At 40.0% G+C, this 13096-nt stretch overlaps 1 protein-coding gene and 1 pseudogene across 1 annotated transcript; both read right to left on the bottom strand.

Moving 5' to 3' along the window:
* Positions 1–2435: 2435 nt before the first annotated feature.
* Positions 2436–7985, bottom strand: LOC110042805 (transcription factor Jun-like). The gene is made up of 2 exons (XM_020748174.2): positions 6414–7985; positions 2436–3795 (listed from the first exon to the last, which is right to left on the bottom strand). The coding sequence occupies exon 1, from the start codon at positions 7732–7734 to the stop codon at positions 6445–6447; it is 1290 nt and encodes a 429-aa protein (XP_020603833.2). The 5' UTR covers positions 7735–7985; the 3' UTR covers positions 2436–3795; positions 6414–6444.
* Positions 7986–11998: 4013 nt separating this feature from the next.
* LOC149111763 (52 kDa repressor of the inhibitor of the protein kinase-like) lies at positions 11999–12443 on the bottom strand (annotated as a pseudogene).
* Between the last annotated feature and the right edge of the window lie 653 nt (positions 12444–13096).

Genomic DNA, 13096 nt, shown 5'->3' with positions numbered 1-13096 from the left:
AAACTGTCCGATAACAAACTGTCCAATAACAAACTGTCCGATAACAACTTGGCAAGTGAATTACTGTAGTGGAAAATAAGAGTTTTTTCAAACCAATCACAATCGAGGAAATTGTAACTTTTATGATTAGTTCGGATATTTGTCCTTGGACATCATCTCCTCACAATTTTCCTCGAGCTACGCTCTTGGAAAACTGTTCCCTGCTCGGAACAGATAATGGCCGTGGACAAATATCCAAGTGTGTCGTTCGCAAAATATTTAGCATGAAAAGTAATCACCACCTGGTGCACGCGTGCATTTTAAATACTGAGGCCTCACTGCGTGCATGAAGCCAGTATAAGGATAAACGTAAGCAAAAGCAACCGGGGGGGGGGGGGGCGTTAATCTCACGTGAGTAGGTCGGATTTGCTCATCGTCTCGCTTCGGGGTGTAATCAAGGATTTTGGTATCACTTAGGGTGTTCAGAACGAAACGTAGGTTCGATTATAATAACACGATGAAACTTACCCTGGTCTCTTTCCGTGTCATAACTGCTTCAAAAATACATGTACAAGCATTGAGAATTTCAATTTCTTAGCCGGCATCTTGCACAGTGACAACAAGTTTGCTGAAAGTTGCCTTTAGCTTAATATCTGATTCTCCTTCATCTGAAAAGGTAATATAGTGCCGGTTTTTGTGCTTAGGTCATTGAAGCGATCGAAACGTCTTGAGGTTAATCTCTCTTAGATCAAGGTAAGAGAGTGTGTCCATCTATAGGCCTTATACCCAAGGTAATGTTTCTTAATTTATTTTTAGACATTGTACCCAGTTCTTTCGAGGATATTACTTGCGCGATGCGTGGACGATCCAAGCGACTTTCTCGCAACTACCTGCATGAGACGAAATGGCGGGGGAAGTGCGAAAAGTCATTTTATATGTTTTGATTTTCAAAACACGTTTGATAGCATAGATGCTTTTCTGCACTCTCAGCCGTCTTTATGTTCGGCTGGACTTTCGCTTGCTTTGTGCTCGTTTGGGTGTTCATTCTTTTGCCGTTCATTCGGTTTTAGGGAGATCCACGTTAACCGTAAGCGTCAAATTGCGGTTTGAGGTTAGACGTTTGCTGTTCGTCGTTCGGACGTAAACCGATTTAGATTGGAATAAGTTGGAGAGAATAGGAGGACTCTGTCAATGAAATGGAAATTGTCAAAATAACGCAAATTTTGAAAAACAAAAAAGTTTTCTTGTATGTGTAGCTTCCTAAGGAAAGAAAGCATTATAAAACACACATTCGACGTAAGTCGCCGCCATATTGGATTTCCACTTAAGATCAGCGCCTTTATTTTTTATCCAGGTCACTTCATTCGATTTCAGCATTTTTACCTGGCATCAAATAAAATTCCACAGCATCGGAGGTTTTCCCTCGCTTTGAAACGAAATATAGCATAAGCAAATCCTCCATGAAAACATCCACGCAACGTTCGAGAAACATCCGCGGAACTTACATCCGCGGGATTACATTGGGTATAAGGCCTATGTGAAGGATTCAACCATTACTTTGATAATATCTTGCTTTTAAAAAGTGTCAACTACACTTCATCGCTTTCACATTTGTTGGCTTTACACTCGAAGCTAAGTTAGTTTCAAGACTTGACTCGCGTGAACTTCAAAATCTCAAATCGCACTTTAAAAAACTTGGCTTCGCGCCTGATGACAAAGTATGTTACTTCAAGCAAAAGCTATCGTTTTCTTTCGCAGTAAAATCGTCATGCATATCGCAAATGAGATTGTTTAGCAGTAAAATAGTGAGGCCTTTGCAACTGAAGAGTGTGTTTTATAGTTTCCTATTTCATTGGTCATTTCTTTTAATTCAAAGGACCTTAATCTTACAAGAAATACATCTAAGTCTTAGGTACTTAGTTGTCAACGAGTGCATAGCAACAACACTAAAGAACAAGCGGCATCTTCGGTATTTCTCTAGACTATGGCTGAACAACACGTAGGGCTGTAGGTAACCGAGACATGGAATCACTGTGGAAAATGCTTCTCCGGGTAAACTCGTCCAATGTTCAACGGAGTTGTTCGGGTGCAAAGAAATGACCTGGTGAAAAATTGTTTAAAATCTTCAAACTATCAACCAGTTCTGAAATCTCGCACTAAAATGTCAGTGGCCTCAAAATTGTTAACTTTTACTATTGAATTTCATCACGCTCTTTCCATTTCTGGTATCTGTTTCGTACCAGGGCCATTTTTTTGTGTGTTTGACAAGGTCACGTGACACACTCTCTCTTACTTTATTAAAAAGGCATCTTGCATCCGATTGGCTACAAAGTCAATCGGTCATAGGTCATAGGTCAGCTGATATAGCTCATCTCTGCTGGATTGACTATAACGATGATCACTTGCTTAATTTTGTAATTCAAGTTGACAAATTAGATAACAGAAGACAACAACTAATGACATTAACATCTTTATTTTTTCAAAAAATTATTTTATTTCAAAATATTTAAGTTGTACGACAATTGCTTAATATTCTCACTAAGCTGTTGATAAATTCATCTCTATCAAAATATTAAGACTATAAAATCGACAAGGCCATCTTAAAAAACCTCAATAATGGTATTTTTCCTACCAATTGCCAAGGAATAATTTTGTTTTCAGTTCTGGTGAAGGCAAATAGGAATAAAATTTATTATCAAAAAATAAAGTTTGTAAAAAGGTTTTCGTTCGAAATAAATGCATTATTGAATTAAAACTACTAATCCTTCGTCGTTTATATTTTCTCTTGCTTCCGAGCTACTGAGCTCGGGGTGTTTTATTGGTGGTCAGTTGGGTTGGCATGGAAACCAACCAACCGTTCAACGATCGTCGATGAACAATCAATCGTTATCAACTGCACTTCGTTGCCTATTTAGGAAAAAAGAGTAGAGTAAATATTCCACGACTGGGCATTTGATATGAGCAGGATCCAGTTCGAATGATAATTTAGCTGATCTTAAATTAGAACCATCTTTGAATTCAACCAGCTATATAAGATTGTAGAGGCAACATCGTACCTTCTCTTCACTTTACTCAAACAAGCACATTTTAACACATAGATAGCAATCTTGGCTAATGTTCAGTCACAAGTTTCGAATTCCCTAGCACTAGACAGACTGTCAACGATTTCGCTCATGACAACAAAGATAAAAAAGTAAACTCTAAATATTAGGAGTTGGAGAAATACTCTTTCCGTGACCGGTACTACAATAGCTAATTCATCTGGAATAACGTGCCCTTAGTGCAGCAGTAGCATATTGGATTTTTTTACCTGAAAGCCTGGTGGTGTCTCCTATCTCTGTGCAAACAGTTCTTGAAGACCAAGAAATGCTGGCGAACGATATGATATCTAAAATATAGCATATCGTAATTATTTCATTAATTATATTGGCGATGTGATAACAAATATGATAGGATACAATTAGGTAAACATAAATTGTTTCACAAGTGGTCAGTGGTTGTTGTTGTTGTTGTTGTTGTTGTTATCACATCGGAAAGACAAAAGTCGTTTTTTTGTCTTCTTTTTTTAATTTACTTCCTCCATGTTCTCGTCCGACCTTTCCTCTCTCTTTCTCTCGCCCACATTTCATAGTAAACTTTAGTTTGTCAACGGGAATACAGATAAGCAAATGAAAGAAGGAACACATCAAGGGAAAGACACTCAAGAACTTTTGATTTTCGTCGTTAAGGGGGCTTGACAGCCTGCGAACTAGGTAAGAGTATTTAAGACCGAGGCGGACTTGAAGTGACCTCATTTTGCGATCCGTGGGAAAAAACCTAGAAATAAAATAAATACTTTAATTTGATACGTAAATAAATAGATAAATAATAAATCAAGCAATCAGTTTATTCGAGTGTCATGGTATTTAGCACTGCTGTTCTTACTGGGGACACTAGCTGCACATCGAGAAACAATTACTGTAAACAGAGGGGCAAAAAGGAGGGTTTAAACCCGGGACCTCCGAATTACAAATCTAGCGCCCTAACCACTTGGCCACGCGCGCCGTCTCTATAAAACGCTGGCGAGCCGTTATATACACGGCCTGAGGAGTCCCAATGTGTCGACATTTAATCCGGTTACTGCAACACTGACGTCTACGGGTGTTGATAAATAGCTGTAGCGTGTCATGGGACTATTACTGAAGCGTAACAAAACCTCAACTTTCCATCAGATACTCTCGACCTTTATCACAAATCTCAACGTATAATATGGAAATACCAAATATAGAAAAATACATTTCCTATCGATTATATAATTTAAGCCAGAAAGAAAGATACCTTGGTATCAAAACTTTGTAGTCCTAACTTTGAAAAGTTACGTTGAAATCAAGAATTTGTTCTTAGGGTTAATAAAATATTTCGTTAAAGAATTAATGTTGAATGCTGTCATAGTTAAAAGGGCTAAGCTCTTCCTCCTATCATATCTCTGATTATTAATTGAATTGATTAATTTTGATCGTTTGGTCATAGCACTCTTGAAGAGATATTTCCTGGCAAGTGCACTGAGTAAATTTAAAAACATTACTGAAACTGGATTGTGTGCTTCAGTCTAACAGTATTGACTTCAAAGTTGCGGCCTCCTCACAATTACAATTTTTGTATTCCTAACATGTCCGCTCAGAAAGGATCAACTACTAATTCTTCATACAATATCACTATTTTGTCCAACAGAAAAGTAATCAGAATAAAGAAAATCATCAGCCTAGGTGGGGCGTGAAAGAAATGTATAACAATCAGTAATGATGTAGATGGCCTTCCTTACTACGGCTGGCGGGCCTGTAATTTGAGTTGACCAATCATGATTCAGCGGGCGGAAAAAACTTCACTGTCCTTACGTCAATGTAAGTTAACAGGAAAGGCTTTGAAATCGGGCAACTTTTCTCACTGGAGATGGCATTAAATATTTACGAAAAGGGATTTAAAATTCCCAAAACCATATCAGATTGTAAAAAGTGAAAAGTATGAAACATTTGATGTGTTCAAGCTTCTAATTTGGCGCCAAAAATGGGTGGTCGGCCTGCGGCATGGCAAATCGCTCATAGTTCGTCGGTGTCGCCAGGTAGGATAATAGTTGTCTTATTTTGAACAAATTATGCTGTTGCCCGTCAAATTAAACCCGGAATTCTCAAATTAACTATTAGAAGAGGCCAAAGCAACTTTACAACTGACTTTATTTTTGTTAGCTGTGAAGAAAAAGGCTATTATCGTGTCGTTTCGGTAGGACAGCTCAGTTTTGACTGCCATTAGTACTCCGGGCGCAGCCGCCGTATGCAAGGTTGTTGTACCTAGAGAACTTAATTAAGATATAATTTTCGGTATCTCCTTGCTGTGACGGCATGCTCCCTCAGCTGGGCTTTGCGTTTACCATAAAGTTCAGTAAAAAGCAGTTGAATTATATAGGAATAAAAAGCGATTGAACTCTCAGCGTTACAAAACGAACACCTAAACTCGCTTCTGAAAAAGCGCTGTTGCACCCCTCTACTTCTTGAATTCAAAACGCAAGCTAATTATCGTGTTTCAGAGTCTCCGGTGTCTCATTACTGAGATGGAAATTAAAGCTGTCGAGCTGTGCTACTCGTGTATCCGGGGTCAAAGATAATTTAGAACTTGGATTTGGGACTCACGTGCACAAATTGTTGCTCATAATCAATCACAAAATCGACAACTAGCCTATTATGTCTCAAACCAAAGTCGTCATGAAATATGCTGAAAGCAAACCAAATAAGTGACAAGGAAAATAAAGTTTGAGAGAGATTGAAATAGATTGCAAACATCGACCTTGAAATTTTTAGGCTGAAGTTTTCAAGACGCGAATCATTTCACACTACTACCTTTTGAGACATTTTTAGTCAGAAAAAGTTGAATCACTCATGGTGACAGCACAAATCGAGTTAGCCTAATCTCCAAAGGAAGAGATCGTTTGCAAACTCAAAAAAAAAAAAAAAGACAATTGCCAAGGCTTAATGAAGTCTGTAAAACGATAACTCAGATCAAAATGCACATAATACTGCAGGCTGTCCCACTGAGGAATCATTCTAATATGCAAACTGAACACAGTGTTTCTTGGCCAAACCAAATTACCATGCTTACAAATCTAATATACTATTGCGCAAGTTAAAACTTGTTTTGGTTGACGTAACGTCTTCTCTAAATCAGTACATTACCAACGTTTTAGCCAGCATTTGGCAAAGGAAATACACGAAAAGTAAAATCATGCTGGAGAGAGGATAAGTGAACCATAAGCCTCATGATGGGACGCCTTTAAACTCGCGTTATTTATAAGACAAACACAGCGAGACAACCGTCAACAATTTCAAGTGAAGAAACATTTTCTCCGTTTTGAACAACAACGACTGACATGTGTTTGGTGGTGGATTTGACGGGTTCATACTCACCAAAATAAGGGACATAAGTGAACCTTCAGTCTTAACTGTCCCCATTAAATGTTTCCGTGTATTGAACATGAGCCTCTTCACATCCGCTTGTCACATGTTTAATAAACGTCTGTTCCAACTGTTGCCTTTTTCGTTTTAATTTCTCCAGTTCCTCCATTAGCCTAGAATTTTCCATACACAGCTCTTCGACTGTCGTCTCCAACCTTGATTCACGTATAAGCTTCTTTTGACGGCATTTCCACGCTGCCAAGCGATTCTTTCGCCGTTTTCTTTCCGTTTTGATGAACCCTTGCACGTCGATGCTTTCGGGCATAATGGCTGACTGTGCCTGTTCCTCCAATGTGTCTACTTCTTGCTTTAAGACAGACATGTTATAAAGTTTTGTGTGAACGGTTAGCCAGTGCTTTGGTGTTGGGGTGTCTTGAATTGTGTGGTGACGGTCATGGTTCCACTCACCGTCCATTTCAAAATCGTCATCCCCATGCACTCCGTCCTGAAACTCCATGTCTTCTGGAACCCTGTTATCACTTTCGAAATCTCCGTAGTGATAATCTTGAGTCGTAAAATCAGAAGAAGGGCTTAGAAGTGATGGAGAATTGGTAGAATAATCATCGGAATCTTCTCCGGGTGAATTTAACAAGCAGTCTTTGTAGGAACACTGCTGCTGCTGCCCAGAGAATCCTTCTTCCAACGTTTCCACTTTAAACCACTCTGAGATCTCCGATCCTTCGAGTTGCTGTCCACATTCCCGCTCGTAAGAAGTCCTATCTATGTCTTGGGTTGTTTTGGTTTTAATCATACCAGTAAATTTAGCAGGTGAAAACGTTTCTTGAAAAGAGGGTAAGCGATACGATGAATCAAATCTGTAAGAAATAAAAGTGCATTTTGAGTCGTCAACCAATTCGTCCGCCGTCGGCGTCTCTATTGTGCGTAGTTGACAAACTTCCCTTTCTTCTCGCAGTCGTTGCAGTGCGTCAGTAAACCCCCTAGCAAACACCTCTTGTTCTGCTGTGACTTGCTGTGTCGTATAATCTTCTTGCGGGACAAAAAGTGGCGGAGGCGAAGACACTGACTGTGGTTTCACCGTACAATTATCGGGGAAGTTTCTCCACACGATCGTCTCGAGATCTGGCGATGAAATTCCAATATCTGGAGATCTCAGCAAATCTGAAATATCGAATTCGTCTCTCCTTCCCGTCGATTTGTACTCATTCGCCAAGTTTAACCATAATTTTCCATTGTCTTGTGCGTAGGAATTTCTATTTGCTAATAAGAAGCTTTGATCCTCATAAATGGTGGCCTCCATTTTAGAGTGGTACATAAAAAATTCTAACCCACAGAGCTTGCTGTCAAGGCTGCCTTTCAAGGTTGCCGTAATCTTTGAACCAGTTTCAGTAATCCTGCTAAATTCCTGAGGTTTCTATTCAAGGCACGTGGAATTCAATTGTTCCACGGACATCAATGGGAGATGCGTGGCACAAGTCCTGGTAATCCTTTGTCGTAGACAATTGATTCAGCAAGTTCCCTGCAATGTGATTGGTGTATTTCTACTGTGACTGGTAACCTATTATGTCTCGCCCCAATACAGCGGCGTGTCCCTTTTTTCTTGTTAGTTTACGAATGTTCCAAATGACCTCCGAGTCAAGGGTTTTATTACTTTAACCGTAATTATTTAGTTGGTCAGTTCGAGGAACGGCTTTGCTTGTTTCTCGCACTCAAAAAAAGAGGCGTTGTGGTTAGCCTCAAGCACTATTTCCGTTGATCTTGTTTTGCACGTTTTAAGTGGTTCATGATTCCTTTTTCCGTATAGGAACTTGTCTTAGGTCCCAGATTGGCGCTTAATATCCATTTGGACCTGAGAAACTAAATCTTCTCGCGGTTTTCTTCCATTTTAACGTACCAGGAAACCACCTTTTTGGCGACAGCAGTAAATATATGAACTTTACAACCTGTCGCGTCTCATTTTAAAACAAAGAAGCGAATAAAACAAAATTATCATTGAACAACAAAGCTTTCGGTGCAACATTGAAGAAATTTGCGATTTTTTTTTTTTTCGGAAGTTGCGAATTTGACATTTTATGATGACCAATACACGAACGAAACTTCAATTTACAAAAACATTCAAGTTAAAAAGAATGACACATTTATATATCACAGAAAACAGAGCGCTTTAAACAACTCAATTTTTGAAGAGATTCTTATGACAGACAACAGAATTATCTTACTGTAGTTACAAAAATAGGCAACTGAAAATCGCATCATATCTTTGGGAGCGTTAAATCGTGAATCCTGGAGAGCTTTGCGCCTTGAACCATAGCTGAGGACAGGCAAGCGACCTAATTACCTAAGTTTACCACATCATGATTGAAGAGCGAAGACTCGGAATCCAAATTTTTACTATGTGAAAACAGGCATCTTGCCTACAGTTGTAGAAATTTATAAGGTCACCTTGGAATTTATGACTTGGATCAAACAAAGATTACTCCAAATGTGAGATTGCGCGATCTCCAAAAACTGAAACAAAACAAAATTAACCAGCAGTTAACCCGGCCTGACAAAAAGAAGCAAAAACCAGTTGATTATTTGCCACATGGGTGGACGGGTTATGCCATCAGTTAAGTCAAGTCATTTGTTACAATGTCCAAGATTAAAATACCCAATATTAAAAACACAATTCCAGTTCTAAATATTATTTAAGAGGTCAGAACAGTACGATGTGAAAAAATAAAGAAAATTTAAATACATCAAAAAACGCACACCTTAAAATTGAGATTGCTGCACTCAGAAAGATGGTTTTGTAGGAAGAAATTAAAGAAGTTGAGCGATTCGCTCACTAAGTCAAACCCTCCCTTAATTAACCTTAGCTAATAGCCCTTAGCAAGTGTTAAGTTCCGATATTGTAATGCAATTTACGCTCTGTCAGATGCAATTTTGATGTCACAATTCTGGTAAACTGTATTGAATGATAATATAGCTCTTTCAATTATGACAAAGATTATATTATATGGGATTGGTTTAACGATGTCAGCTAGATCACCTGGCGCAAAACGTTTCCTTTCAATAAAAGACAGATTCCGGCTAACAGAAAATTTACGAAGAGCTCCCTTCTCGCCATCTGTATTTTCTAAAGTGCTCGCTGCTCGCAAGACAAATTTGATCACTGCTCGTGCTCGCAAAAATAAACGCACTGCTCGCATGTTCGCAAACGCTCGCAAAGACCATTCGATACCCCTTTTTCGGCCAAGCCCTATTACACAAGAGCCGTATTTCGCGTTATGCTCCGTAATTCTTCGTTAACAAGATGCTATTGCAGATTATTAACCACGTCATTTTTTTTGCCTAGTTTCCCTGATAATTTTTATCGCCATTTCTGCGATGGAAAGAGTTACTATGGGAGTCAGTTTAATGATCGCGGTGGACTGGGCCAAACTCGAAACCAGTGGCCCGTTTCTCGAAAACCCCGGAAACTTTTCGGGTCCGCAAAGCCATTTTAGGTTAATCTGTATTTGAAAACAGAGAGGTGTATACACCTGAAACGTTTTTTATGAAGGAAACTTCTGTTCATATCAAGAATATGGGAATAAAACATCTCTGCAATCATAAGGTTTGAGATTTTGCTATGGATTTCCGGGTGGGAAAAGACAAAAAACTTTTCGGGACCTTCTCGAAACGGGCCCTAGGTTTCTAGACCAACAGCCGGTGTTTTTCCACAGTTTGGGTCTCTAAGATAGAAATCTTCCCACGCGCGAAGAATATGGCCAAGCGCGTACGCACCCGGATAGAAGTGGATGTAAGTCACCTTGGAAAACCGGGAAAACTGTTCCAAAAAGCTGGGTAAGCTTTCACACGTATTCTCAGAGAGATCATGTAACTCGACTTGGAAGGACTCGATTCCTTGCAAACCAGGGCTTTCATGGAAATAACTTAACACATTCTTAGTGCGCCCTATTTTTGAATGATCGCCATTCTTTCCCGCAGCGTTTCAAGGTCATCGGTTTGAAAGAACTAACCAGCTGCCAGTCTTCACATGTCAGAAAAGACACGAGAAAAGAATAGATCCGAGAAACTATAGCCAGTAAGATATGATAATTATTTAGAAATGATCCGTATGACAGGTTGCCCTGAAAGCCGTCTTACAATTATGATAACGCCACAGAATCGCTGACTGGCTCTAGCTGTTTTACATTTTTAGTCGCAATATGAATGATTTTCGTTTTTTTTTTTATTTTTTTTATTTTTCTCTCTGGCGCGTTTATATTCGAAGGTAACACGAAAAATGTTTTGGATTGTCCGAATGATACTTTAAACTATTTCAGCCCTATAATATGCGAGGTTACAGCGAGAATTTGGTACCTGACATTAACAGCATTTTTAAGTCAGGGCCGGTGGAACGCTAAAAAACGCCACACAGCTACCAAGGGGTATGGATATGTTAAAATGGAGGTTTATAGAGGATATTACAGTAGACAACTCGAAAACTTCGGATATGCCTGACCACTGCCAAGTTTCACTGCCACGCGAACTTCAAAATCAAAACTCTTTAAGCAATAGACCTCCGTCAATCGAACAGCATCGATACCCCACTGTCATGAGTAGTGAGCTGCGGAGGAAAAACTTTACATTTTCTTCTTCCTCTTCTTCTTCTTCTTCTTCTTCTTCTTCTTCTTCTTCTTCTTCTTCTTCTTCTGTCTAACAGAAATCCTAAGAAGACTGTAATAAATCTATAATTGAAAAGTACTTACGGTTCCTTCATATCAACTCAATCCTCTTTATCTATCGACTGCTGGAAGCCACAGTCGTCACTATTGACCCCCTCGCAGACTCTAGCCATTGCTGTAACCTTCCGGGTACTGCTGGATATTGCCGAATAATATTCCTCACAAACAGCATGTCATGTACCGGAGGTAAAGTAAAACACCGATCAGCGTGCTTTAAGATGCTTTTCTTTTGTTCAGTGTGATACACAGACCGTCCATTTTCCTTGTTGTACTCTTTTGTGCTGGGTAATCAATCCTGGAGGTGTTTCTGTACCTTTCCTGTATTTTCTTCATGTATGTCTTCCCACATACAGTTTCAGGGGCGTAGCCAGCCTTTTTGCATAGAGGGGTTCCTAATATATATTGTTTGCTCGATTGACAATCGAACGCCGGAGGCACTCTTTACTAGGGGGGTCCGGGGCCATGCTCCCCCGGAAAATGTTTGGAATTTGGGACTTCAGAAATGGCGTTTCCTTGATTCTGAGCACAAATTTCCGATAATTTTAGCGCCAAACGTAGCTAGTATTTCTACGAGGGGATTGCAAATCTCACTTCCTGAAGAGATGGACCTTAACAGAATTAAAAATGGATAATAACATAATTGTTTGACATATTACATACTTCATCAAATGCTGTAGACTTGTGATTTACCGTTCACTCAGCTAGGATATCAGAAAGAAGGAGGCGCCGTGGATGCTTCCGTGCGAAAATGTCGATTGTTGCACCAATGTCAATTTGCCTACCATAATGGATGTTCATTAGCTAGCACAAGGCCAGACTCTCGCTCACTGGTCATGGTCGCCCTCAGATAGGTTTTCAGTCGCCGCAATGTGCTGAACGATCACTCACATTCTGTAGAGGTAATTGGCAACGTACATTAGATGAGCAACAACTTATGTACGTTTGGAAAGAATTCATGGTTGCATTCTTCTAATGCCAGAACCGCACTCCTGGGTAGGTCTTGATCCGCGTTTAGCCACTTGCGCCGCCAACGGAAAAGTTCCACATGAAAAACCTGGGGTGATGGTAGGTCATCTGCATAGTACTGCAAAGCGGCCTGTACAGGGTCTCCTTCTCGAGAGACTAGCAAGGCTGGAAGTAGGCACAGGTGTCTAACTCAGAAATAAGATGATCCAACAGAGGAATGGTGAGCGCTCTTTTGTAGTACTCCTCGGTGTTCCTGCTTCGACATTGCTTCGGTGCTGTTGCCGACCAACAACGCGTGGCATAGATGGCTCGGCGATGTTTGCTTCCTCGCTGTGGTGGTAGCCATGCTGCCTCATTCCGAGCAATATTTCTCGATGTCTCCTCTGATATCTTGTAGCTCACCCTTTAAATCTCTGATGTTGCTGTATGCTTCATAGACATCGATGTCTCGCTTTTGCAGCTTGATACTGGATGGCTTCAGTATCGAAAGGCATTTCATCGTCGTAATCTGGGTGATGATAAATTGAAAATTGGATATTGCATGTAACAGGCTGTTTGCCTTGCTTTTGCTGTCAGTGTCCCAATTCCAGGCAGTTTCCCCGAATTGATTTGCAAACAGCCGCTCATTTGACATAGCTTCTAGTGCTCTTAGTATAGATGGCAAAAGCGCAAAGAAAACTTCATGTGCCTCATGCCTTTCAACCCACCGTGTTCTACACAAGCTGAGCAACGTTGTTTTGCTGGCCTGGAGGGTTTCTTTCTCAATTACAGCAAGCAAAAACTTGTTACGCTTTGGTGAATACCTAAAAAAAATGCAAACTTCATTGAATGTTCCAAGCATGTTTCTGATAAGGGGTTGATCAAAGGAGTGAACGATTGTGAGGTTTAGACAGTGAGCCCTGCGGTGTGTGTACACAGCCTTTGGATTTTTTTCTCGTATTAGTGCTTGTGTACCGTGCCTAGAGGATGACATATCAGACGCTCCAGCGTACCCTCGGC

Source organism: Orbicella faveolata, unplaced genomic scaffold (genome assembly GCF_042242905.1).
Source record: "Orbicella faveolata isolate gen_17 unplaced genomic scaffold, um_ofav_v1 contig_2, whole genome shotgun sequence".
In the NCBI taxonomy this organism is placed as follows: Eukaryota; Metazoa; Cnidaria; class Anthozoa; order Scleractinia; family Merulinidae; genus Orbicella; species Orbicella faveolata.
The sequence above is the reverse complement of the archived record's forward strand: the minus strand, read 5'-3'. Positions and strand labels throughout refer to the sequence as shown.